The sequence below is a fragment of the Hypanus sabinus genome, chromosome 14 (genome assembly GCF_030144855.1).
Source record: "Hypanus sabinus isolate sHypSab1 chromosome 14, sHypSab1.hap1, whole genome shotgun sequence".
In the NCBI taxonomy this organism is placed as follows: Eukaryota; Metazoa; Chordata; class Chondrichthyes; order Myliobatiformes; family Dasyatidae; genus Hypanus; species Hypanus sabinus.
In genome coordinates this window covers 62,976,379-63,003,218 of record NC_082719.1, presented here as the reverse complement: position 1 = coordinate 63,003,218, position 26,840 = coordinate 62,976,379, and the positions used below count along the sequence as shown (strand labels likewise).

Genomic DNA, 26,840 nt, shown 5'->3' with positions numbered 1-26,840 from the left:
TCTAACCAAGCTGTGAAGGTGATGTTCCATCGGTACACCAGTAGACTAGATCTAGTAGTATGATCATGGCTGGCTAAGTCAAGGAGGTAAGCATGCCTTTGCTACTTTGTAGGTTATGCCTCTTCAAGCCAAGGCTGCATCCTACGAGGATGCCGGCAGCAGGGCGTCTGATGGCAGATGAATCCAAAAGGGTCAATGGTACAGCCACCTTGGTGGCATGCGGAGGAACCGGAGTGCTGGTCAACGGATGGCATCACTAGACTAGTTAGTTGTCACTGCGGGGCAGCTTCCTTATTCGCTAAGTCTGTTACACTCCTGTGTACCACTTAGCATCAGATTTGGAAGTCCAGAGAGACTGTATGGTGGGGGAATGACACCATCTGTCTTACTACTGTGCAAGGCATGTTATGGAGTAGAGTTTCTGGATGGTCTGGTCTTGTGGCCCATAAACATGCCTGCAGAGACTAAACTCTCAACATCGAAATTGATGGACAGCCGCAGAAGAATCACTTCAATTGGCCAGAGGCAGAATGTACACTACTACCAAGATAATGCTGGAAAACCCCTTTGACAGATAGAAGGAACAACACTTGACCCCTAGATGCTCCAGGATGTGCCATTCCATGCCCGCCTTTGTAAAGTGTCACTTCTATTTCTACCATGTGGGCAGAGACTAAGGCTGCAGCACCAGTAGTAAGGACTAAAAAGGTATAGTCAAGGAAAGTGGAGGAGTACTTACAAAACTCTTTTGAATCGGTGCCCTGGCCAATATTCAGGGATTCATCTTTGCCTCTGAATGAAAACACTACCGTTGTCACTGACTTCATTAAAGTATGTATGAGAATAAGTCTCTGCCTTCGAGAACATATTGGAAATATCCAATCCAAAAGCAATGGATGAACCAGGAAATTCATAGTCTGCTGAGGGTTAGATCTGTGGCATTCAAGATCGGTGATACAGAACTATACAAAAAGTCCAGATTAAGACCTACAGAAGCTATTTTAAGAGAGACAATGCAATTCTGATTGAAGTTAGAGATGGAATTGGATGAACATCAGTTCTGGCAGAGTTTGCAGGCCATTACTTCCTACAAGATGAAGCTGAACATGATGAATGGCTGGGATGCTTCACTCCCAGATGAGCTCAATGTCTTTTATGCTCGCTTTGAAAGAATAAAACTACACCTGCAGGAATCCCTGCAGACTCTGTGATCTCTGACTCAGAGGCCGACGACAGAACATCTTTCAAGAGGATGAACACTCATACGTCATCAGGCCCTGCTGGTGTACTGGCTACGGCTCTAAAAACCCTTGCCAACCAAATGGCGAGAGTGTTCAAGGACATCTTCAATCTCTCAATGCTGCAGTTAGACGCTCCCACATACTTCAAAAGGACAACAGTCATACCAGTGCCAAGAAGGGCAGGCTAAGCTGCCTTAACAACTATCATCCAGTTCACTCAAATTTACTGTGATGAAGTGCTTTGAGAGGTTGGTCATGGCCAGAAGCAACTCCTGCCTAAGCAAGGACCACAAGGAATTGATTGTGGACTCGGGAAGGGGAAGTTGAGGAAACACACACCAGTCCTTATCAAGGAATTAGCAGTGGAAGGAGTAAGCACTTTCAAGTTCCTTTGTGTCAACATCCCTGAAGATATATCAAGGCCTAACATATTGATGCAAATATAATGAAGACATGATAGCTGCTATATTTCATTAGGTGCTTGGGGGGACTTGGTTTGTCACCATAGACTCTCACAAATTTCTACATATGTACTGTAGAGAACATTCTAACTGGTTGCATCACCATCTGGTACAGAGAGGACACTGCACAGGATCAGAAAAAGCTGCAGAAATTTGTGAACTTAGCCACCTCCAACATGGACACAAACTTCCCCAGGGCATCTGCAAAAGGGAACGCCTCAAAAAGGTGGCATCCATTAATGACCCCCATCACCCAGTACATACCTTCTACTCAATTATATTATTAAGAAGAAGGTAGAGGAGCCTGAAGACACACCCCATATGAATAAGGAACAGCTTCTTCCCCTCTGCCATCAGATTTCTGAATGGACAATGAAACCATGTAGATTAACCCATTTTTCTTTTGGTCTCCTTTTACACTACATATTTAATTTATATATATTTTTTTTTGCTGTAATTTAGTTTTTTTTAAATCATGTATTGCAATGCACTGCTGCTGCAGAACAATTGATTTCACAACCTGATTCTGATTCATTATTTTTTACAATGAAAATAGTCCAAAAACATCTTATATTAATTTACTGGTAGTGTATTGACTGCCATGGAAAACTGGGACAGCAAAACCTGTAGTAATAAATCTGAAACTACAGGACTTCCACATTTAATACAGCATGCAAACTCCAGGATTTCTTGCCAGAATCCTCCTTTATAACAAAGAGTACTGACAGCTTCTCCCTTAAAAGAGTTCCACATCAAAAGTTCCACATTAGTAATTAAGTATTTGGGATTAGTAAGATGTGAGTTTGTTTCTGCTATTCTTACCTGCTATTTCAGAATTAGAATCAGAAGCAGGTTTAGTATCACGGGCATATGTCAGGAAGTATGTTGTTTTGCAGAAGATTTGGAGGATGTAATCGTCAAAAGCTCTGTTTGAAGGCAGACCACTGTCCGCACTACGTACCTGCGCTGATTTTGTTCACTTACAGTCAATTTCTCTGTGTTCGCTTTCTCTGTGATTTTTTTTATTACGTAGTTCAGTCTAGTTTTTGTACTGTGTCATGTAAACCATGGTCCCGAAAAACGTTGTCTCATTTTTACTATGCACTGTACCAGCAGTTATGGTCGAAATGACATTAAAAATTGACTGGACTTGACTTGACTTAAAGAATACATTAGTATGCACTGAATGAATTCTTCTGTCTTTAAATATTAGGAATGAATATACAGTTTTATAGTCCTGTAGTAGTTTTGGTAGTGTTCCAATTTATTCTATATTTCATTTAAACGGATTTGTTACTCAGTTAAACGGTAGTTTGTCTTTTTTAATCTTTTTTAACTATTTCCATGAAACTATGGCTAATTGGGGCAGCTGCTTAATTGGGACAAAATGTACTGGTCCCAATGTATCCTAATTAACTGTGTGTGTATATATATATATATATAGGTGAGGTTGTGCGCATGGGTTCATTGTCCATTTAAAAATCTGATGATGTAGGGGCAAAAGCTGTTTCTGAAACATTGAGTGTGTCTTTTCAGGCTCCTGTACCTCCTCCTTGATGGTAGCAATAAGAAAAGGGTATGTACTTGGTGATGGAGTTCCTTAATGATGGGTGCTGCCTTTCCGAGGCATTACCTTTTAAAGTTGTCCTTGCAGCAGTCCTGTCCATTCAGTGGATGAAGGTATCAAAGAAAGATCAAGGTACCTCTACATTAGTATTAGGAAGTTAACTGTGCTCTGTACAAGAAGCTCTTAGGTACTTGTTAGCATTTAACAAAGAACTGCATTAACAAAAATCTGACATGGACACCCTCTCATCTCAGAGATTGTGTTATGTAACAAAATGTCTATTAATTGAATATGTGCTTCATGTGGTAATATGCATTATTATAACAAAACATTAATTAAAATGTCAAAGCTATTACATCAGAATTTTAAGCAAAATGGGGGAGGAAAATATATTTTTCCATTTATGTATTATGTATTATGCTGCAAATTAGCTTGTGCAATGCCTATAACTGAATGAATATATTTTAGAGACACATGAAAGACTGTAGTTAAGCAATATCAGAATTCAGATGCCTTACCCCATATTTACATTGTCGTGACGTGGTGCCATACTGGAACCGACACTGTTCATCAGCATCATACACCTGTCCTGGTGCTATTGTTGGATAAAGAAAATCACGCTTTGGTGGCTCGTTATCCAGGCAAGTTCCACGCCCAGAACTGTTTCAAAAATGAATAGTTTTACAATGTGAAGGAATCTGTTCTAAAATAAACTTGAAAATACATCTAGAAAATGTTTTTAAAGTTTACACTTTGACTTTTTAAGATTATTTGATTCTGTTTAACTGATTTATTGATAGTTTTATAGAACACAACATTTCAATGCAAAAGAAACAATTACAAGATATTATTAAAATTAAATTGATAATTTACATTAGTGAATCTGAAAACTGATCACAACAAAAACAGCTTTTGTTGATACCATTGAAACAGACACTACAAGTTATAATTATAAAGGATTCCATGTCAAATATGAGACAATGAATGATTACAGTGGAATCTAACCAGATAGTTCACCTGTTCTAAATTAGCCAGTTAAGACTCTTTCATGCACTCTGAAGACCAACTGGATTACAGGCTATTCAGTTAGTCCATTATTCCAACTGTCATATTAAATTTATTTCCTTTTAAACATAAATAATATTATTTCTATTACCCCAATAACCGTTATCATGTTACACTTCAATGTTTATTTCTTTTATCAGTCCATTAAGACTCTTAATGAAATCAAGGTATGCCAACACTTTTTTAAAACACTGATTCTCTATTACCTTAAGATGATGGTACTGAATTTCATTAATTTGTGTGGTTTGGAAATAATATACCACAGAAGACCATCCACTAGCATCCACATAATCTCCAGACGTGATAGATAGGGACAAAAATTGCACCCAAACCAAGAAACATGTGAAACAATTTTCCAGACTACATAGAACATAATCTTAATTTGGCCAAGAAGTTCCTTTATTTGTTTTCAATCAAAACATACCTACATCTGGTTGTATGATTAAAAGTGAGACTAAAGGTAAAACACACAGCTGCACAATGAAAAACTAAACCATTCAGGCAGACTTTATACAGATTTACACTACACAGTTCCTGAGCAACATCCCCCAAGTCCCCACACACAATGTAACAGGTATGCCTAATGTTACCAAAGGTCACATCTCTACCAAAGATCTATGAAAGTACTTAATGTTGCCAAAATTCTAAAAGGTACCTACATGTGAAACAAACTTTGCTGTGCAAAAAGTTAATTTAAATTGTAAATGAAGGATTTTAAATAGGCGAGGGATTGTCCAGAGTTTAAGTGTTGAAGTGGTATTATTCATATAGGAATTTTCTTCTATTTATTTTGGATTTGGAGATCATTAGGGGAGAATTTGGATAGAAAGTTAGTATGAGACTCATCTGCAATTAGCCAGCAGCAGTTTGAACCTGTGGAAGTCTTGCGGAAAGTTTGTGCCCAGACCCCCTGGGTATGATTGTGGCAACCACACATCTTGGCACTGTGCTTTTCACTGTCTGGAGTGGCTAGAATCAGTGAGAAATAGCCAGCAACAACTCAGTCCGATACGTTGGAGTGAAGGGGCTCGGTGATGGGAAGTCATTTTACATGAGGAGATTGTACTTGCAGGTGGTATTAGGCTGCAGAAGAGAACAAATCCAATTTGGAACAAGGTGAAGTGGAGACATTCTTTATTTACAGGGCTACAAAAAGTGTTAATTGGAGGAGACTGCAATGGAGGTCAGTGCCAGATGAGGAAATAAATGCAGTCCAAGAAATTTAATGACTTTGCATATACACTATTCATTATTTTTCTCTTTTTTTGCATTATTTATTTAATATAGTATTTCTTATTCCAAACAAGAGAAAATCTGCAGATGCTGGAAATCGAAGCAACATGCGCAAAATGCTGGAGGAACTCAGCAGGCCAGGCAGCATCTATGGAAAAGAGTACAGTTGACATTTTGGCCTGACACATCAACTGTACTCTTTTTCATAGATGCTGCCTGGCCTGCTGAGTTCCTCCAGGATTGTGTGTGTGTTGCTAGCATTTCTTATTGAAACTTATAGGGATCTTAATGTATTGCACTATATTACTGCGGCAAAACTACAGTTTTTTTTACACATTATGTCAGTCATAATAAATCTGATCCTGACACTTGACCAAGATCAGGGACTCACATTTTTTACTGATACACCACGAATTCCACACATTGTCCCATTCTATGCATCCACCTAAATAATATATGATAAACCTTGATCAACAGGTCTCAGAAATAACTGATGACCCACTGTATCCTCGCACGTTTATCAGTACTCCAACCTTCCTAGACAAGTCAGACGACTACCACAAACTTCCAGTTAAGTAACCATGGCATTCACATTAGCAAATCACCAAAATAATTTCTTGCCAACACACTTTCCACCCCACCCCTTTGTGTACAGGAAAAAAAATTATTGCTCAGCTGCAGGTAACAACCTCAAATTGACAAGGACAAACTAAGAGGTGAGAGTTCTTGCAATCACTAGAGTTACACCGCTGAAATAAATCTGTAGAACAAACTCCTCCTTATTTTTTCTTCTTCCTGTCAGAAACAGTAGAAGCTTGACCCAAAAGCAGAGCAGTTAGAGACAATATAGCAGTGAGCGATAACTTGAATAATCAGCCTGAAAATAACAAGCCACGAGAGGTCACAAAACAAGAGAGATTAGATACTAAACACACAGGCAACAAGGCTGTGTGCTTAGCCATCTGCTCTACTTGCTTTACACTTATAACTGTGTGGCTAAGCATAGCTCCAATGTCGTATTAAGTTTTCTGATGACACCACTGTCATAAAGCAAATCAAAAGTGTGATGAATCAGCATACAGAAGGGAGAATGAAAATATGGCCGAGTGGTGCCACAACAACAACCCTTTGCTCAATGTCAGCAAGACCAAAGAGCTGATTATTCACTTCAGGAGGAGGAAACTAGAGGTTCATGAGCCAGTCTTCATTGGGGGATCAAAGGTGGAAAGGGTAAGCAACATTAAATTACTCAGTATTATCATTTCAGAGGACCTGTCCTAGGCCAAGCACTTAAGTACAGTTATGAAAAGAGTAAGTCAATATCTCTACTTCCTTAGGAGTTTGCAAAGATTCTGCATGACATCTAAAACTTTGACGAACATCTAGAGAGGTGTAGTGGAAAGTATATTGACTGGCTGCATCACACAGCCTGGTATAGAAACACCAATGCCTTTGAACAGAAAATCCTACAACAAGTAGTGGATACAGCCCAGTCTGTCATGGGTAAAGCCCTTCACATCATTGAGCAGATGTATGCAAAGCACTGGTACAGGAAAACAGCATCCATCATCAGGGACCCCCACTACCCAGGACATGCTCTCTTCTGGCTGCTGCCATCAAGAAGAAGCTTCACACCACCAGGTTCAGCAACAGTTATTACCCTTCAACAATCAGGCTCTTGAACCAGAGGAATAACTTCACTCGCCCCATCATTAACATGTTCCCACTAACTATAGACTCACTTTCAAGGAGTCTTCATCTCGTTTTCAATAATTATTGCTCATTTATATTTCTTTCTTACTGTGTCTGTATAATTTATTGTCTTTTGCACACTCGTTGAACACCCAAGTTGGAATGGCCTTTCATTGATTCTATTACGGTTATTATTCTATTGTAGATTTATTGGGCATGCTTGCAAGAAAATACATCTCAGGGTTGTATAAGGTGACGTATATATACTTTATTAATAAGTTTAGTTTGAACTGAAGTCTAGGAGCAACTGGTTGAGACTGATTGGTTCAATGGATGAACAAGGTCTTTTGATGAGAGAAGAGTTTAAATAGGCTGCAGGTGATGAGTTGGAAACAAGTGGCCGGTGACTCCTGTTTGCTGTGTGGAGCTGAGGACAATGATAGGACTCCACAAGAGCAATCTTCGTTCAAAATTAAACATTCGTCATATTGGTTGGCCTGCCAGTGGATTTGAGTTCAACCTAAAGAAGCATAATGCAATGCATCAGTGAATCTAACCAGCAAGCAACGTCAAATGGTCAAAGACCGTTTCCAATGCACACTCAGTCAGAAGCTAACCAATGATGAGAGTGCTGTAGTAAAAGATCAGACTATAGCCCTCACAATTCCGGGCATCAGTCCTTCCAACAGATGATTTGGAATGCTGAGAAGACAGTTCTATAAGTGGCATTGACAAAGCAGCAGACCTTCTGGGAATGTCAGCATTCATTCTCATATCCTATCACACCACTCAATCGTTTGAATCAGCCATACCACATTCCTGCCACGTGTTGCAACTTGGTACAGTCCAAAGCTGGGACATCTATATACATTCAGATGCAAGTTTATTAGGTACCTAGTTCCTAACATACACTTAGTGCCCACTTTATTAGGAACAGGTTCCTAGGTACCTGTTCCTAATAAAGTGGGCACTAAGTGTATGTTTGTGGTTTTCTGCTGCTGGAGACCATTCATTTATATGTTCGATATGTTGTGCTTTCAGAGGTGCTCTTCTGCACACCTCTACTGTAATTTGTGGTTATTTGAGTTACAGTCGCTTTCCTGTCAACTTGAACCAGTCTGCCCATTTTCCTCTGACTTCTCTCATTAATGAGGTGCTTTTGCCCACAGAACAGCTGCTCAAGGGATTTTTTTTTTGTTTTTCGCATCATTCTCTGAGACTCTGAAAATCCCAGGAGATCAACAGATTCTGAGATACTTGAACCACCCTGTCTGGCACCAACAATCACTTCCTGGTCAGTCATTTTTTTTTTCCCATTCTGATATTTGGACTGAGCAACAGCAGAACCTTTTGACCATGTCTACATGCTTTTATGCACTGAGTTGCTGCCACATGATTGACTGATTAGATATTGGTATTAACAAGCAGAAGTACAGGCGTACCTAATAAAGTGGGCACTGATTGTATCGCCAGAGCTGCTTTCGATTGTCCTTCACAGTGTTCTGCAGCCTCCACTGCTCTGAGCCAGTATTCTATCATATGTCCGGCAACACTAACATTAGGAGCATTATGACAAACTCAGGCATGGAGTATTAATGGCATGCACTAGGTTGGAGAATTTTTGGTAAATACATACAGTATGCACAGAAAGATGGTTTATTTTTTATCTTTTCAAATCAGCAAAACTCTGACCACACAGTGTAAATATGGACTTCTGCTTTTCTGCTTCCTCTCCTCTTCTGTTTCATTCTTCTCTCGCTTTTGCATCTCTCCTGTGGTCCACCTTCGGGAGGATACTGACTTCGGGAGTCAATGTTACCATCAGGCTACAGAGACAAACTACTCTAAATCTTGATATCCTTGCTGGACTCATTGAGAACGCACTTCAGGCAGCAAAACAACAACCTCTAGACACCTGTGGACGTGAAACGGGGGACACTTCTTTTAGGGAGGGAAAGGGAGAGCCTGTGGTATGTCAAATTATCAGGTTAACGAGTAGTTTTTGGGGTACTGCTAGTCTGTGTCTTTATTGATGCTTGGGTGCTTGTTGGAGGGTGCTGATACTTCTTTGCTGGTGGGTGTAGGGGTGGGGGTTTGTTACCTTGCTGCTGCTTGGGCATGGGAGGGGGTTGGGGTTCTTATGTTTTAACTGTCATTCATTGTCTGAGGCACTTCTCTGTTTTTGTGGATGTCTGTGAAGAAAAAGAACTTCAGGATGTATACCGTATACATTTCTCTGACATTAAGTGTACTTATTGAAATGTATTGTGTGCAAGGCTTCCACTGTATATTTGTTTTGCTGTGGTTGCGGGGCCATGCAGAGGTGTCATCAACAAGCTGCCAAATGCTTGGCAGCTGCTCTGGTACAGCAGAGTCCAAAGTTTATGGGCACTACGACACACCTTGAACAGTAACAAAAGAATAGAAGAAGACACCAAAGGGGGAATGGGCGGAGATATATGGCCCTGCTTTGGCTTCAGCATGCAATACATTTCTTTGATTACATCCTTAGTGAAATTCAGATCACTGTTGAACAGCCCTCAATTAGGACAGCTTATGTATATCCTCTACAGACAGCACCTCTGCCTAGACCTTTCTCCTCCTCCTTTTTCAGTAGGTGGACGTCCTATTGAATGCTCTGGCCATTGTCCTTGTCGTGACTGCAAGTGATAAAGCAAAATGTGCTATGGTGCATTACAAGTTCAAGTTCAGTTTATTGTCATTCAACTGTACACATGTATACTGCCAAATGAAACAATGTTCCTCCGGACCATGATACACACCACAGTAGATATAACTTACACATACAGTACAACACAAATATTACAAATAAATGATACCATAACTAAATTAACAAATGATAAGGTGATATACAAGTTAAAAAGTAAAAATATAATGCTACTAGTGCTTCATACCTGCTGAGACCATATCATGGTGACAGGGAGTTTAATAGTCTTACAGCTTGCAGGAGGAAGCTGTCTGCCATCCTAACAGTTCTTGCCCTAATACTAAAGTACCTCCTACCTGCTGGTGGGGGTTAAAGAGATTGTTGGACAAATGGGAGGGATCGTTTACAATGATGGCTTTGCTTATGCAGCGTTCCTGAAAAATACCTCTAATGCATGGAAGAGAAACCCCAATGATCCTCTCAGCAGTCCTCACGATCCTTTGTAGCGGCTTGAGGTCAGAGGCCTTGTAATTCCCAAAACAGAGAGTAATGCAGCTGGTCAGGACACTCTTAATGGTATTCCTGTAAAGACTGATTAAAATGGAGGTGGGGGGGCTCAATCTCCTCAGAAAATAGAGACATTGTTGTGCTTTCCTGACCAAAGAGGTCATATTGAGGGATCAGATGAGATCGTCCATTATGTGCATTCCCAGAAACTTGGTGCTCCTAATTCTCTCCATGGAGGAGCCATGTATATGCTGTGAGGAGTGGTCACCAAAGGCTATAATCATCTCTTTGGCCTTGTCCACATTGAGACTCAAGTTGTTGCACTTGCACCATCCATCCAGCCACTCGACCTCCTCTCTGTATGCCATCTCAACATCATCGATGAGAAGGCCAACTACCATTGTGCCATCAGTGAACTTGATTCAGTCTGAATTGGATCTAGCAATGCAGCATGATCAGCACGCAGCCCTGGGGAGTGCCAGTGCTTAGCATGATGAAGCTACAGAAGCTTCTGCCAACATGGACTGACTGTGGCCTTTCTGTCAAGAAGTCCAGGATCCAGTTTCAGAGAGGTGTTGAGACCCAACGATGACAGTTTACCCCCCAGCGTCTGAGGGATGATCGCATTAAATGCTGAGCTGAAGTCAATAAACAGCAGAAAATGAATTTTAAGAAAGCTTTTGACACAGTTCCCATTAAGAGAATAGTATGCAAGATCAAAGCACATGGGATTTGAGGTAATAGTGTATGGTCATGGCTCGAGTGCTGCTCAGCAGACAGGAAACAAAGGGCAGGAATAACTGCTTTTGTCTGCAAGTAACAAGCAGTGATTAGAGGGTTTCCATAAAATTCAGTAATTGGACACCAGCTATTCAAAAATTACATTGATCACTTAGATGAGGGAATTAAATGTAGTATCTCCCCAAGTTTGTGAATAACATAAAGATGGGGGTGTATCTGTAAGGCTTGGGGAGAATGCAGAGATGGTCCAGCATGATATAAGTAAATGAGCACATGAATGGCAGATGTAATCCAATATGGATAAATGTGAGTTCAGTGGCAAAAACAGGAAGACAGAATATTACCTGAGAGATGACAGATCAGGAAATAGGGAGGTACTGCGAAATGTGTATGCCTTTGTGCACAAAGTCAATGAAAGTAAGCAATTAAGATGACTAATATTATGCTACCCTACCATTGAGCACAAAACTGGAAATGTCTAACTGCAATTGAACAAGATCTTATGTATTATGGGCAGTTGTCTTTTTTTGTTATATGTTGAAGGAGATTCCTGATGTGGATGGAGTGCAGGGAAGATACACCAGGCTGGTTCCTGGGTTGGCATTTTTCCCAATGTCAGCACAATTGCAACTGAATCCCAAAGCAGATGTAAGTACATGATCACAAGAGATTCTGCATATGCTGGAAATTTGGAGCAACACACACAAAATACTGGAGGAACTCAGCAGGCCATGTAACATCTAAGGAGAGGAATACAGTTGATGTTTCAGGGCGAGGCCATTCATTAGAAGCATCAACCATATTCTTCTCCATAGATGCTGCCAGACCTGCTGAGTTCCTTCAGCATTGTGTGTGTGTTGCAAGTACATGATGGCCCTTTTAAATAATGTTATTTGCATGAGGTTTCTCAATATCCCTCAGTCCCTCCACTTAGATAAAGAAAGCAAGAAAAATGAGAGAGACGACAATGTGGGCAGAGAGGGGACACACTTCATTTGTGCAGCTCTGAGCCCCCAACGCAATGTCGTCCATCCTGCACTTTCACAAAAGACCGATTATTCTTTGACAGTACTTGACCAAGTGTGGCATCACAAGCTATGGTAAAACTGAAGTTACTATGCATCAAAGGGAAAGTATTCCAGTGATTGAAGTCATGCCCCTCATAAAGGAAGATGGTGGTAGTTATTGAAAGTCAATCATGCCTTGAACATCACTTCTGGAGTTCCTGGCTGCAGTGTTCTGACTCCAACGAACTTTGACCATTTCACCAACAATGTTGCTTCAATCATAAGATCAGGGAAATGATGATTGTGCAACATAGTTCAGGATGTTCACAACTTTGCTGCAAATAAAACAGCCCACAAGACCTAGATAACATTCACGCATGGGTTGGTAACTGGCAAGTAACACTTGTGTCACCAAAGTGCCAGTCACTGGCCTCTCCAACAAGAGAGTCTATTCATCTATTAAGTGCCCCCTTAGCTTTATCTACACCAGGAAAAATAAACCCAGCCTAACACTCTCCCTATATCTGGAACAATTCATCCCAGGCAACATCCTGGTGAATCTACTCTGCACCTTCTCTAATGCAACTACATCCTTCCTGATAGTGTGGTGACCAAACATAGTGCATCATTTGTGACCTAATTAATGTTTTATAAAACTACATAATAAATATCCTTGCCCTGATATTGTATGCTTTCGTTAATGAAATCAAATATTTCAAATGCTTTTTTCATCATTCTATTGTGTAAAAAAAACATTTTTCTATCTTAAAAAGCAAAGGTTGGTGTAAACTTCTAATTAGCTGGAGCAACATTCAATAATCCATTTGACAAACAGAAACAATAATTGCTGGCAAATTCCTACAGGAGCTAGTCCTGAATATACAAAGAGGAAAGTTCACTGGCTGGCATACAAGAACCGGACAGACAAAACCCACTGCTGTAATTTTCTTGTCACGTACATTTAAATTAAATGGCCTCCTAAATTAATTAATTAGTGGTAGAGGCAGGTTCGGTATTGTCATTTAAAATAAAATTGGATAGGTATATGGACAGGAAAGGAATGGAGAGTTATGGGCTGAGTGCGGATCAGTGGGACTAGGTGAGAGTAAGCGTTGGGCACAGACTAGAAGGGCCGAGATGGCCTGTTTCTGTGCTGTAATTGTTATATGGTTATAATTTATGAGTCTTTAAGTGCTTATAGTCTTATTGTCTGTAAATTAAGCTCTGGCTTTGCTACTTTAGATTCAGAAGGATATCTTTTCACTTAAATAATTAACTTCACTACTGGCAGAGTTTAGATTTTGTTTTTGCATCTCATTTTAGGCCAGTGGCCTGCTTTGGATGAAAACATTAAATATTGCCCGTCTTCAGGGAAAGCACACAGTTGGATTACTGCTTTATTAAGGACAGCTCTTAAGATTTCTGTAAATTTTTCCACTTCGGGGAATTATAAGAATGACCTTGAGTCTGTGGACAAGTGTTAAAGGCGGGTCTGAGTACTCCTCAAAACCACACTTCATTCTGGGTGGAAAAATTCAGTGATTACCCCCCACTTAGCTTCCAACTTGCATAAACCCCCATAAGAGTAGTAAGCTATTATTTATACAAGACAGTATATCAGTTCCACATGTCAGCAGTACAGAACAAGCCGTTATAACTCATCCCTTTTCAGGCTCCCACCGGCTGATAATGGAAATGAAAATTTTGGAGCCAAAACGTTTTAACTGGTTTGATGCTCTGTATTTTCTTCAGCTATCAGGACTAAAGAGAATGTGACAGTAAGAGTCAGAGGCTCCCACATTATTTTTAGAAGTGCATTGCTGTCAATAACTAAATAGAGAAACACTAAAGGTTAATGTCAAAAAATCATTTACACTCTGCAAAATTTGTAACAAAAATATGGTATGAAATGTTGATCTATTCTGATTATTACACATGTTGATCCATAAATATACCCAATGACTTGACTGTGGAGACTAAGTCATTGGGTATATTTAAAAGCAGGGGTTGATAAGTTCATGATTAGTAAGGGCAGGAGACTGGGATTGAGAGGGATAATAAATCAGCCATGATGGAATGGCATAGCAGACTTGATGGGCCGGATGGCCTAATACTTCTCCTATGTCTTACAGTCTTATGGTCTATTTTTGATATTTTGAGTACATCCCATGATGTTCCTCCATCACCATAAGCAAATGCTGGCCAATTAATTTGTTAAGGACTTTGCTTAGACAAGTCAACAATATGCTGGATAAATCAAAAACAATATAAGAGGTCCATCAAACATACTTGCTCAAAGTGGTAATAAATAATCATTTCTGAATATTTACATTACTATCCTTAACTATCAGGCTGATGTAACAGTGTAAAGAAATAAATAAGTATTATTCATTTGGTCTTCTATCTTATAAATATATGCTTACTTTAAATGGACCAGCAAATGTCAAAATTCAAGTACATATCACTTTATTCAGTTAATCTAAACCTTTCAGTATGCTTTTAATCCAACAGTATCAATTAGTTCTATGTTTATTTTGGGGACAAACAGAGGCTTTATGAGTCTGATAATCTAATTTTCTGTGCTACAGGACACTTACTCCAAAAAGCTGGTGATATAATCTCTGCTGCATGTAGACCAGGAGAATGGATTGGTGTTGGCAGTAATGTGAGCTGCCATGAGCTTTGCTGCTTCATGACCTTTCGTCCCACAGGAGTTTCCAATTCCATCATGGTTCATGCCGAAACTATAAAGAAAGAAATATTGTATTAGCCCAATATGCAACCAGATAACTATCCAGCATGGCACCACAGCTAACAGCAAATGGTTTTCAAAAACCTTTATGTTATTGATGAGAGTAGTCTCTACTTAATTAAGTATGCTGATGAACATTTATTGTCAAAACATTTCATTTCAAATCTGCCTTCATATTAAACCAGTCAGCTGATTTGTTTTTTAGTACGATTTATTTTTTATTATTCTTCAGCATCTGTAGAGATTGGTTTAAGTTCTGTGACGAACAGGTGAAATGTAAGAGACAGCAAGAAAATGGCTCAATCGATAAACGAATTAGAGCTCTTGAGATTTGAATTATATTTTACTACTGCATACGTGTTTATTGGTAAAAGCCCAAGCTGTACAGATCTTCAGTGTATTGCTACCATAAAAACCAAAGTAAGCAGATAACTCTCATTAGTCTCTTTATATATTGGTAAGTGAAGGGATTAAAATTTGCTAAAAAGATCCTCAATGAAATTAGTCAGATAATGTGTTCCCAATTCCTTCCTCATTATGATCAGAGTCCATTCTCTGAACGCTCCTCCAGTCAGCTTCCTATCAACACTTGAGCTCCACAGTCAGTAAGGAAGGCAGCACATGATGTGTTTTCCCTTAGGTGACCTACCTGTGGAGACAGCACAGGCATTGGCATAGATTTACACATTATGGGACAGAGCAGGAAGTCATTAAGCTCCTTGAATCCACACCAGCTCTCAGCGTACTGCCATCAGTACCATTCTCCCACATACTTTCTTGTAATCTATTCTCACTCACATGCCCCTTCACTCCCTCGGATGTTCCTGGCACCGACCTAAACCAGGGATAATTTATAGTAGTCAACTGATTTATTAGTACGTCTTTGGGATATGATGTGGGTAGGGGAAGGAACAGAACAACCTGAAAACAAAACACACAGCCACAGAAGCTAACGTAAACTTCACACAGGCAGCACAAGAAGTCAGGATTGAACGTCCCAACTCTTGAACCAAATGTCTCAACCATTGAAGACAAGCATATCAAATGCCCCTTTTACTACTCTTACAGCCCTACATCACCACTTTCAGGGACTTGTAACTCAAGGTCTCTCTGCACATCAATACCCTGAAGTTTCCTGCCACTTACTCCATAGATCGTACACAAACTTGGGCTGATGAAGAAAGATCTGGTCGCATGCACAATTTAAGGTCAGAGGGGAGAAAAACTACAGGTCTATAGAGCACTGTAGAATTCTGGAGAAAGTCTAGCTCAGTGGGTAGTGGAAGCAAACAAAGAAACAGAGACAATAATTCAGATTGTAGTAATAATAAAGTCTACATGTTCTTTGTATTTGGAGGTCAGTACTGAAGAAGCCCAGAAGGATTTGCAGAGGTGGAAAATGCTAGGGTTATCTTTGAAAATCTGGAAGCAACTTGGAAAAGTGAAATTTTGGTAGATGAAAGCAGTGCACACAAGTGGTTAAAGTGATCCAGGCAGATCAGGTGAAGAATGGCAATGCGGAATTTGTCCACCTTGTTCATTTGAATGACATGACTTGGAATTAGAGGGTCATTGGAGAAAATGATCTGGAAGAGGGAAGTAACCATTCCAATGGAAACATGGGCATCAAAGGTGGCATTAGATAGTTTGTTCTAGCAAGAAACATGGTATGGGATAAAACTTGGAGCGGGGAAAGAGACGAGTGGTACAAGGAAGTGATCAGACAGTCTTACCACTTATTGCAGGTAGTGACAGCTCATCAAAACCTCTGGTCAAGGAGGTGCCAATGAATGCTCCCTGACGGCATGAGTAATCAGACACACTGAAGGGAGGCAGAGTTAACAGAGTTAGTGATAGATGAGCCACTACCTGAGTGCATAGCGGAGATACTGCGAGGTTTGAGACGAGTGTGATTATGCCTGCGGTTTGTTGGTCAGGAAGATTGGTGGGAGTGACACAGCAACAAATGTACAAGAAAGAAACAGAGTGGCTGTAAATTCATCAAGCAAAGGATGGGAGGAGGATAATAGGGAAAATGAGCAAAACTGAGATTGAGATAGAGACTTGAGAGGGCAGAGTACTAAAGAGGATAGAAATAGGAATGACAGTAACAGGAGAATGTACCTGATGTTGTGAAGTAAGAAAGCAGTCATGATGGGACAACATTGCTGAAGGAGGGGTGCACTGACTTCGAGCATCAGTAAGCTGTTGTGTAAGTTGGCTGATAAATGAAATCCAAGAAAGTAGGATTTTAGAGGACAAATTCATTGATGCATTTTCGTGAAATTGAAGACTCATGCATGTAGAAGCTTACAAAGGGCAGAAAAAAAGTGAAATAGGAGGTCACCACAAGATCCAGAAATGGCAGAAAAAATGTATCTGGCACCAAAATATGCAATCATAGCCAAGACCAGACTCCAGCTGAAGCTGAAATCTCAGTCACAGACACAGCAGCAGTGGGTGGGGGATAGGCTGTAAACTCAAAATGCAACTTTAACATTTTACTAAAAGTAAACCACAAAACAGAACCATAGCAATTTAATCTTATGATACCTCATAATTCTGATGCCCAATGAAGTACCAGATTTTATACACAGTATCTCAAGAATATTCCAGGCTCACTGATGAAAACAACAAATAAGAATTGGGGGGTGGGGGTTGGCAGAGTAATGAGTAAAATGAACCCACTTTTAGAGAGATGGGAAAAAGCATGGTGACTGAGAAGCAGAAAAAAAGGACAGCAGTAAAGTGACAAAGGAGAGAGGAACAAATGGCATGTCATTAAATTTACTGCCCAGGAGCCATACATACAAGGCCTTCACCCCCCACCCCCCTGGAAGTTTTTATGCTTTATAGCATTGAATCACAGTGGATTTAATTTGGCTTTTTTGACATTGATCAACAGAAAAAGACTCTTTCGTGTCAAAGTGAAAACAAATCTCTACAAAGTGATCTAAATTAATTACAAATATAAAACACAAAATAATTGATTGCCTAAGTATTTGCCCCTTTAATAAGACATGCCAAATCATCACTTATGCAGCCAATTGGTTTTAGAAGTCAGATAATTAGTTAAATGGAGATCTGTTTTTGGAGACCGAAGTGTAGTCATGGTGCTTCAATTGTTTGAGGTAAAAATACACCTGTACCAGGAAGGTAAAACTACTAGTGAGTCAGTATCCTGGCACCATGAAGATAAAAGAGAACTTCAAGCAACTCTCCAAAAAGGTTATTGAAAAGCAAAGTCAGTAGATGGATACAAGAAAATTTCCATGTCACAGAATATCCTTTGCAGTACAGCTAAGTCAATCATTAATAAACAGAAAGAATATGACACAGCTGTAAATCTGCCTAGAGCACGCCATCCTCAAAAACTGAGTGACCGTGCAAAAAAGGGACTAGTGAGGGAGGCCTATTACAACTCTGGAGGAGTTACAAGCTTCAGTATCTGAGATGGCAGAGACTGCACATACAGCTGTTGCCAGGGGGCATTCACCAGTTGCAGCTTTATGGGAGAGTGGCAAAGAGAAAGCCACTGTTGAAAACTACATGAAATCTCAGCTTGCCAGGAGGCATGTGGGAGACTTTGAAGTTAGCTGGGAAACATTTCTACGGTCTAATGAAACCAAAATTGAGCTTTTTGGCCATCAGACTAAACACTATGTTTAGAGTGAGCCTAACACCGCACACCATCAAAACATGCCACCCCTACTGGGAAGTATGGTGGGGGCTGTGTCAGACTGTGAGTACTCTTCACTGCAGCAGGCCCTGGAAGGCTTGTGAAGGTGGAGTGTAAAATGAATGTAGCAAAATACAGGGAAATCCTGGAGGAAAACCTGATGCAGTCTGCAAGAGAACTGTTACATGGGAGAAGATATGCTTTCCAGCAAGATATTAACCCCAAGCATAAAGCCAAAGCTAAACAGAAACGGCTTAAAAACAACAAAGTTAATGTCCTGGAGTGGCAAAGTCAGAGTCCAGACCTCAATCCAATTAAGCATTTGCGGCTGGACTGGAAAAGGGCTGTTCCCTCACGATCCCCGTGCAATCTGACAGAGCTGGAGCAGTTTTGTAAAGGAGTATAGGGAAGAATTGCAGTGTCCAGATGTGCAAAGCCATTAGGGACCTCTCCACACAAACTCAAGGCTGTAAACGCTGCCAAAGGTGCATCTACCAAATACTGACTTGAAGGAGGTGAATACCAATGCAATCAATTACTTTAATAATTGTAATTAATTAAGATTATCTTGTAGAGGTCTATTTTCACTTGGACATGAAAGGATATTTTTCTGCTGATTAGAGTTAAAAAAGCCAAATTAAATCCCCTGCAATTCAATGTTGTAAAACAATAAAACATGAAAATTGCCAAGGGTGGGTGAATACTTCTTACAGGTACTGTAGAACCAAACAACGCAGTACAGGCCATTTGGCCCACGATGTTGTGCCAGCTTTCTCACCTCTTTTAAGATCAATCTAATCCTTTTCTCCCATATAGCCTTCCATTTTTCTATCATCCGTATTCCTACTTAAGAGTCTCTTAAATATCCCTAAAGTATCTTCCCTACCAACACACTCAGCTGTGTGTTCCATGCACTTACTAATCTTTGTGTAAAATCTGCACTTCTGACATCCCACCTATACTTTCCTCCAATCATCTTAAAATCATGCCGTCTCACATCAGCCATTGCTACCCTAGAGAAAAGGCACCGGCTGATCACTTTATCTATGCCTCTTATCATACACCCTATCAAGTCTCCTTCTCTGCAAATAGAGAATAGTAGCTCACTCAATCTTATCTCATAAGGTACATTCTCTAATGCAGGCTTTATTATGGTAAACCCCCTCTGCACTATCTTTACAACGTCCACATCCTTCCTAAAATGGTGCAATCAGAATGAAACACAATGCTCCAGGTGTGGTATACCCAGAGTTTTATACAGCTGCAACATTACTTCAAGGCTCTTGAACTCAATTCCAACTAATGAAGGCCAACACGCCATATGTCTTCTTAACCACTCTATCAACTTGCACAGCAATTTTGAGGAATTCATGCATTTGAACCCCAACAGTCATCTGTTCCTCCGTACTGTTGAGAATCCTGCCATTGTGTTTGTACTCTCCCACCAATATGAATCACTTCACAACTTCCCAGTTCAACTCCATCTGTAACTTCTCAGCTGAGCTCTGCATCCCGTCAATGTCCTGTTGTAAACAAGAACCATCATCTACACTATTCACAACACTACCAAACTTCACCTTTACTTACCAGCAGAGATGGGTCCCATTGTGCTTTTGTCGCACCCCTTGGTTTCATTATTTTTTATTAACTGCTAAATGCCCCTATGTCCATGGCCTTCCCTTTGCAACAATGAGGACATCCTCAGGGTGGAGGAGAAACATCTCATATTCCGTCTGGATAGCCTCCAAGCTGGTGGCATGAACGACGACTTCTTCTTCTGGTAATTTCTGTTTCTCATAATCTTTTCTCTTCCCCACTCTGGCCTCTTACCCTCCCCTGCCTAACACCTCCTCCTGGTGCCCCTCCTTCTTCCCGTTCTCCCATGGTCCACTCTCTTTGCCTGTCAGATTCCTTCTTCTCCAGCCCTTTACCTTTCCCACCCACCTGGCTTCACCTATCACCCTCTAACTGGTCCTCCATCCTCTCCCACCTTTATATTCTGGCATCTTGCCCCTTCCTTTACAGTACTGAATAAGAGTCCTTGGCCCAAAACATCAACCGTTTATTTATTTCTATAGATGCTGTCTGACCTACTGAGATCCTCTAGCATTTTGTGTGTGTTTAGGAGACTTTGGGAGAGGGAAACCAAAGGTCCACGAGCCAGTAATCATTGGAGGAACATAAGTAGAGAAGGTCAGTAACTTTAAACTCCTGGGTGTCACTATTTCAGAAGACCCATCCTGGACCCACCATATAAATATAATTGTGAAGAAAGCATGGCAGCACTTCTATTTCCTCAGGACTCTGCGGAGATTCAGCATGTCATCCAAAACCTTGACAAACTTCTATAGATGTGTGGTTGAAAGTGTGCTGACCGGTTGCATTACGGCCTGATAAGGAAACACCAATGCCTTTGAGTGGAAAATCCTACAGAAGGTAGTGGATTTGACCCAGTACATCAGAGGTAAAACCCTCCCAACCGCTGGAGACATCTACAAGAAATGGTGCCGCAGGAAAGCAGCACCCATTGGCAAAGATCCTCACCACCCAGGCCATCGCTCCTGCCATCAGGTAGAAGGTACAAGTGCCTCAGGACTTGCACCACCAGGTTCAACAACAGTTGCTACCCCTTAATCATCAGGCTCTTGAACAAAATGGGGATAACTGCACTCATGCAAGTACTCTTTAATCTTTCATGTGTGTTATTATTTGCTATTTATTTGTATCTACATTTGCACAGTTTGTCATCCACTGATCCCGTTTAGTTACTGTTCTATAGATTTGCTAAGTATGTCCACAGAAAAAGAATCTCAGGGTTGTACATGGTGGCATGTATGTGTTCTGATAATAAATTTTACTTTGAACTTTGTGTTGCTCTGCATTTCCAGCACCTGCAGAATCTCGTGTTTATGAAATGCCTTTTTTTCTAGTTCTGATCACTTGAATCTTTAACTCATTCAAGATCCCCATGGTAGCGTAGCGGTTAGCACAACCCTATTACAGCTTGGGGTGTTCCATAATTCAGAGTTCAAGTCTTGTGCTGTTCAGCAAAGAGTCTCTGTATGTCCTCCAGTTTCCTCCCACAGTTCAAAGGCATACCAGGTAGGTTAATTGGTCATTGTAAATTGTCCTGTGATTAGGTTAGGGTTAATCAGGCTTGTTGGGGGTTGTTGGGCCTCGTGACTTGAAGGACTGGAAGGGCCTTCTCCGTGCTGTGTCACTAAATAAATAAACAAACAAACAAACAGACAAGCAAACTGGAAATTGAATCTTTCTCTCTCCAAAGATACTGTTTGATTGATGAATGTCCCCTTACTCTTTTAATTCCACAGCCTGATTAACCTGTAACAACTAAAATTCTCTCCAATTCATTTTGTTTAAAACATCTTGCAAAAGTTATTAATTTATACCAATGACTACATCAATAAACATCAAAGTTCTTAGTTATATATTAATCAAGCCTTTTAAAACACATCTCTTCTAGCTGGCAGCCTATTCCATATATCTAATGTTCTGGAAAAAGAAGCCTTATTTCTTTTGGGGAAGGGAGGAAAAACTGGCAGGACACTCAACAATGCCTCCTCTTCGTGACTCAGTCTAGGAGTGGCAAGATGGGTGTGAGAAACGTTTTCCATGCTGTTTATGAACAGCTCCTCTGCTGAGTCAGTAACAACTGAAGGGACATCTGGCAGGGTGAGCAAAGTTTTCTTCTGAGAGTGAAGGATAACATGGGAAGAAAAATACAGATATAAATTAATCAGAATGGTAGCAAAGCAAAAATGACTGATCATCCTGATTTTCAAGTGCCGAAGTAAGTGACTGTGGTTATACATGCGCATGCGAAAAACATGAGTGTGTGTGAACATGCAGCTTTTTTTGCAAACAGGAACCTTTTAAGATTCAAATGTTTGCAAATGAAATAAATATGAGAATCCTTGTTATTAAAAGAAGTATTGACTGTCTGATATCACACTGCTAAAGAAAGCCCTATTTTACTTAAGATTTTCATGATCTAGGCACAAAACTTTAAAAGGATGAGTACCGTCCAGGAAAAACTTGGTCAAGATTTTTAATGGAGAGTCCTGCTGACTCGCAGTTGATCCCAAAAATAAACAGAAGCTTACTGAAGAGTGGATGAAATGTCTAGTGGGAATTTCCAAAACTACTGGGAGGATTCCTTCAGAGTTAAAGTCCAATCCAATAATATCCCCACCCATGAGAAAGTCTGCTCAGAACAAACCCTGCCCAAGCAACTTTGTAGCAAAGGTTAGTAGTTTGGTATCTATCTTTGACAGCTGGGGTCATTCAGAATCAACGTTTATCCAACTGTCTGGAGACTGACATTTAACTGCTGGATATCATTGCTGTTAGTGGGAAGGAGGAGGTGGATAGAAGGAGAAAGATGGGAGAAATGTGGTTGCCAACATTGCAACTTTGGATGTGATGCACTGGATTTATAGATGAAACTGCCCGCAATGATGCCAACATAAAATATGACCTTTAAGCAGCACTCTTCCAATACTTTCCTTGCTGTTAACGAAAGTTTCTGACTCTGTGTTCACCTCCTTGTTAAGTAGTTATCTGATTGAATCAGTTCTTAATGCTTAAATATGAAGTAACTAGACAGCAGTTCATTTATATACTGGATGTGGAAGTCTAACGGGAATAAATTGAATAATGTGTCAAAGGAATTTTACTCAATTTCTCCTGGTGTCAGGAAAAAGAATTGCAGAATGATTCCTTCAGAGGACAGATTGTCCATGAGCATTGCCAAGGACATACCGGATTGGATTAATTTTGATTCTTCCAATATTTATTATCTAATACTTGCTGACTCTTTAGTAGGATTCTTGCCAAAACAGGAAATCTCTTCTACTTAAATCATGATCAATTTCTTCTGAAGGATGTCAATCATTTAGAACGGGGGGTTGGGGGCTGGTAATAGGGAATAGAGGGCCTGAGGGATTGTTACAGCAGCTCTGAAGTGGTCCAGATAATGCATGTGTGTACCAGTACTGAGAGAGAATGAGGTACTATATTTCATGTCTTTTTATCAGAATCCTCTGTTTTCCTCCAGGTGCATTTTAATCAGGTACTACAGTGACCAGGACAAAACGTAAAATGATGTAATTGCAAGCAATAAATCCTGATTTTTTCATAATTTCTTTTTAATTGCACTGTGCAGCATCTACAAGTTGAAGTAAGAAATTTAGTTCCGAGGCTAAAATGTACTTGTTTACAACTTAATCCCTAAACAGTGATACAGCTTCTCTAATTAAAATGATCAAAATTCCTTACATTTTTAAAAAAGAATTGTTTGAATTATGCACAACAGGAACTCAAATGTCTCACAGGGGATACTGTACGACTTCACTGTTTTTTGATCAGCCATGATTAGAAAAATTCCAGACGTGATTCTTGGTTTGTGCTAAGGTTGCTTTAACTCAGTAGGAGCAGAGGTTGGGTCTCTGCAAATAGCTGTAGTGTCACTGTAAGGGTGAGGAAAATGATCCCCTCTCCTTCTCACTACATGGATACCCCCAGTAGTGACACCCCAAATGTGCCTATGAAGAGAAATTAGGTTTAACTGCTGATTACCATACAAGAAAAAAAGAATTTAGGTAAACATTTTCAGGAGGTTAAGAGTGCAATATTCCAGATATATGTATCACGTAGAAATTGCATTTTATTAGATTATTGATAATTTCTGTAAAAAATGATCCATATAGTTTCTTGCATTTAATGATTTAATTACTTGCTTCACATTTCAAGTTGTTCTAACTGTTCCTTGATCATTTTTTTAACTGTTAAACATTAAACTGACTGCAGAATTGTATCAGCATTTGATAAAACATGTCAGTTTCTACATTTAAATATTTTGACACAGTTTAAATACGTGTGATTTAAAATAGTATTAAAAAGACATTTAACCCTTTCTTTTCTTCACAAATATAAGGTGGTTGATGTTCTGATGTCTGCTTTCAAAACTAATGTTTTAAGTGTACCTCTGTTTGCAAATTAGGGAGTAGAAAATATAAATATCTGATTCTATTAATAGCCATATATTATAATATCAAAACTATGTTCTTAAGATAGTATTAATATTAAGCGTCCTAATTTAAGTAATAAGAAAAAAAAAGTTGTTCTCAATTTTTTTTGTGCGAAGAGTCATGAAGAGTTACATAGTTATACAACCTGGAAAAAGCCCTTTGACCCAACTCATACATGAAGCTTAACCAAACCTGACTGCATGTGGCCCTGTATCCCTCTAAATGTTTTCTATCATGTCTGAATCTCTTTTAAACATTGTAATTGTACCAGCCTCTACAGCTTCCTCTAGTGGCTCATTCAATATAGCCATCACCCTTAGTGTAATAAAGATCCCCGCAAATACATTTAAAATTTTTCTCCTTTTACCTAAATCTGTGTTCTCTAGTTTTAGACTCCCCTACTTTACCCATCCACTTTACCTCTGTCCCTCATAATTTTATGTACCTGCAGAAGGCCACCTTTTGACCCAGCCCAACCCACCCCTGGACATTCCTTATGATTCAAGCTCTTCAGTCTCAGTGGTGTCAGTAAATCCTTTCTCCACTCCAGCTTAATGATGTCCTTCCTATAGCTGGCTGACCAGAACTGGGCATAATATTCACAGAGCAACACACACAATACTGGAGCAGCTCAGCAAGTCAAGCAGCATCTATGGAAGGGAATACACAAATCCCATTTACCTTATCCTTCTATAGTTTGCCAATTTAAATGCCTATCTAAATGTCTCTTAAATGTAGTGTTTGTATCTGAATTGACTACCACTTCCGGCAGTATGTTCTAGATATCCACCACTGTAAAAAAAACCTTCCCCTCAAATCCCCTTTAAAAATCTGTTGTCTCAACTTAAAGTTAAACACACTTATTTACAACACTCTTACCATGGCAAGAAGATTCTGAATACCTACCCTATCCACCCCTCTCGTAATTTCATATATATTGCTCAGGAGACCTCTCATCCTTCTTTGTTCCAGGGGAAATAAACAAAGCTTATCCAATTTCTCCCCATAACTGAAGTCCTCCAGCCCAGGCACATCCTGGTGAATTTACTCTGCAGCCCAGCCAAATCTTTCTAAGAGCAGTGCAACCAGAATTGTGCACATAACTCCAAGTGTGATCTAACTAGTGTTTTGTGAAGATGTAACACTCAACTTTTATATTCTAGGCCCTGACCAACACAGGGAGCAAACCTATCTCCCTGTGTTGATATTTTCAGGTAAATATGGACGAACCTCAGGGTCCCTCTACTTAACACTCTTTAGCACTCTACAATTTACGGTATATACCCTACTCCCTGTTTGACTTTCCAAAATGCATTACTTTGCACGTGCCTGGATTACATTGCATGTGCCAATGCTCTGCCCACCTTTCCATCTGGTCTACATAGAACATAGAAAAGTCTAGCACAGTAATAGGCCCTTTTATCCATGACAGTGTGCAAACTCATTCAACCAGTAATTAAATGCCTAACTAAACTCTCCCTACAGAATATCCATATCTCTCCATTTTCTGCACATTCGTGTGACTATCTGAGAGCCCCTTAAATGCCTCTTCCATATTTGTCTCCACTGCCAAGCCTAGTAGCACATTCCAGCCACCCACCACTCTATGTGTATGAAAACCTATCCCACATATCTCCCTTGAACTTACCCTTTTTCACTTTAAATATACAAACTCTAGTATTAGACATTTTGACCATTGGAAAAATATACCAGCTGTCCATTTTTATGCTTCACATAATCTTACTTTATTCTCCCTCGACGGAATGTGTAATGTTTTGATCTGTATGAAAAAGACAGGCTTTCATGGTATCTTGGTGCATGTGACAATAATTAACCAATGCCATTACCAAACTTCTGTCAGGTCTTCTCTCAGCTTCTGCCATTCCAGAGAAAACAATCCATCTATGTCCAACCTGTTTTAATAGCACATGACCTCTCTCCAGGCAGCATTCTGGTAAACCTCTTTGACACCCTCTCCATTAAACTTTCACTTGGGGAGGCAATAATGGGATGACCACAACTGAATGCAATACTCCAGATGTGACCTAACCAGAGCTGCAATATGATTTCCTGTCTCTCGAATTCAATGCCTCTACCACTAAAGGCAAGCATGCAAAGTATCCTGCTGTAGACTCAGATAACCTTCCTTGCCATCCACAACACCAATTTTTATATAA

General features: G+C 39.9%; 1 protein-coding gene across 1 annotated transcript in view; it reads right to left on the bottom strand.

The window, feature by feature from the left end:
- The window catches only part of adamts6 (ADAM metallopeptidase with thrombospondin type 1 motif, 6), a 257,027-nt gene that overhangs the window by 110,253 nt on the left and 119,934 nt on the right, over positions 1 to 26,840 (bottom strand). Inside the window, exons 10-11 of the mRNA XM_059989323.1 lie at positions 14,780 to 14,926; positions 3,788 to 3,929 (exon numbers count right to left, since the gene is read on the bottom strand). Of these exons, the coding sequence (XP_059845306.1) occupies positions 3,788 to 3,929; positions 14,780 to 14,926 (289 nt within the window). The remainder of the gene's footprint in view (positions 1 to 3,787; positions 3,930 to 14,779; positions 14,927 to 26,840) is intronic.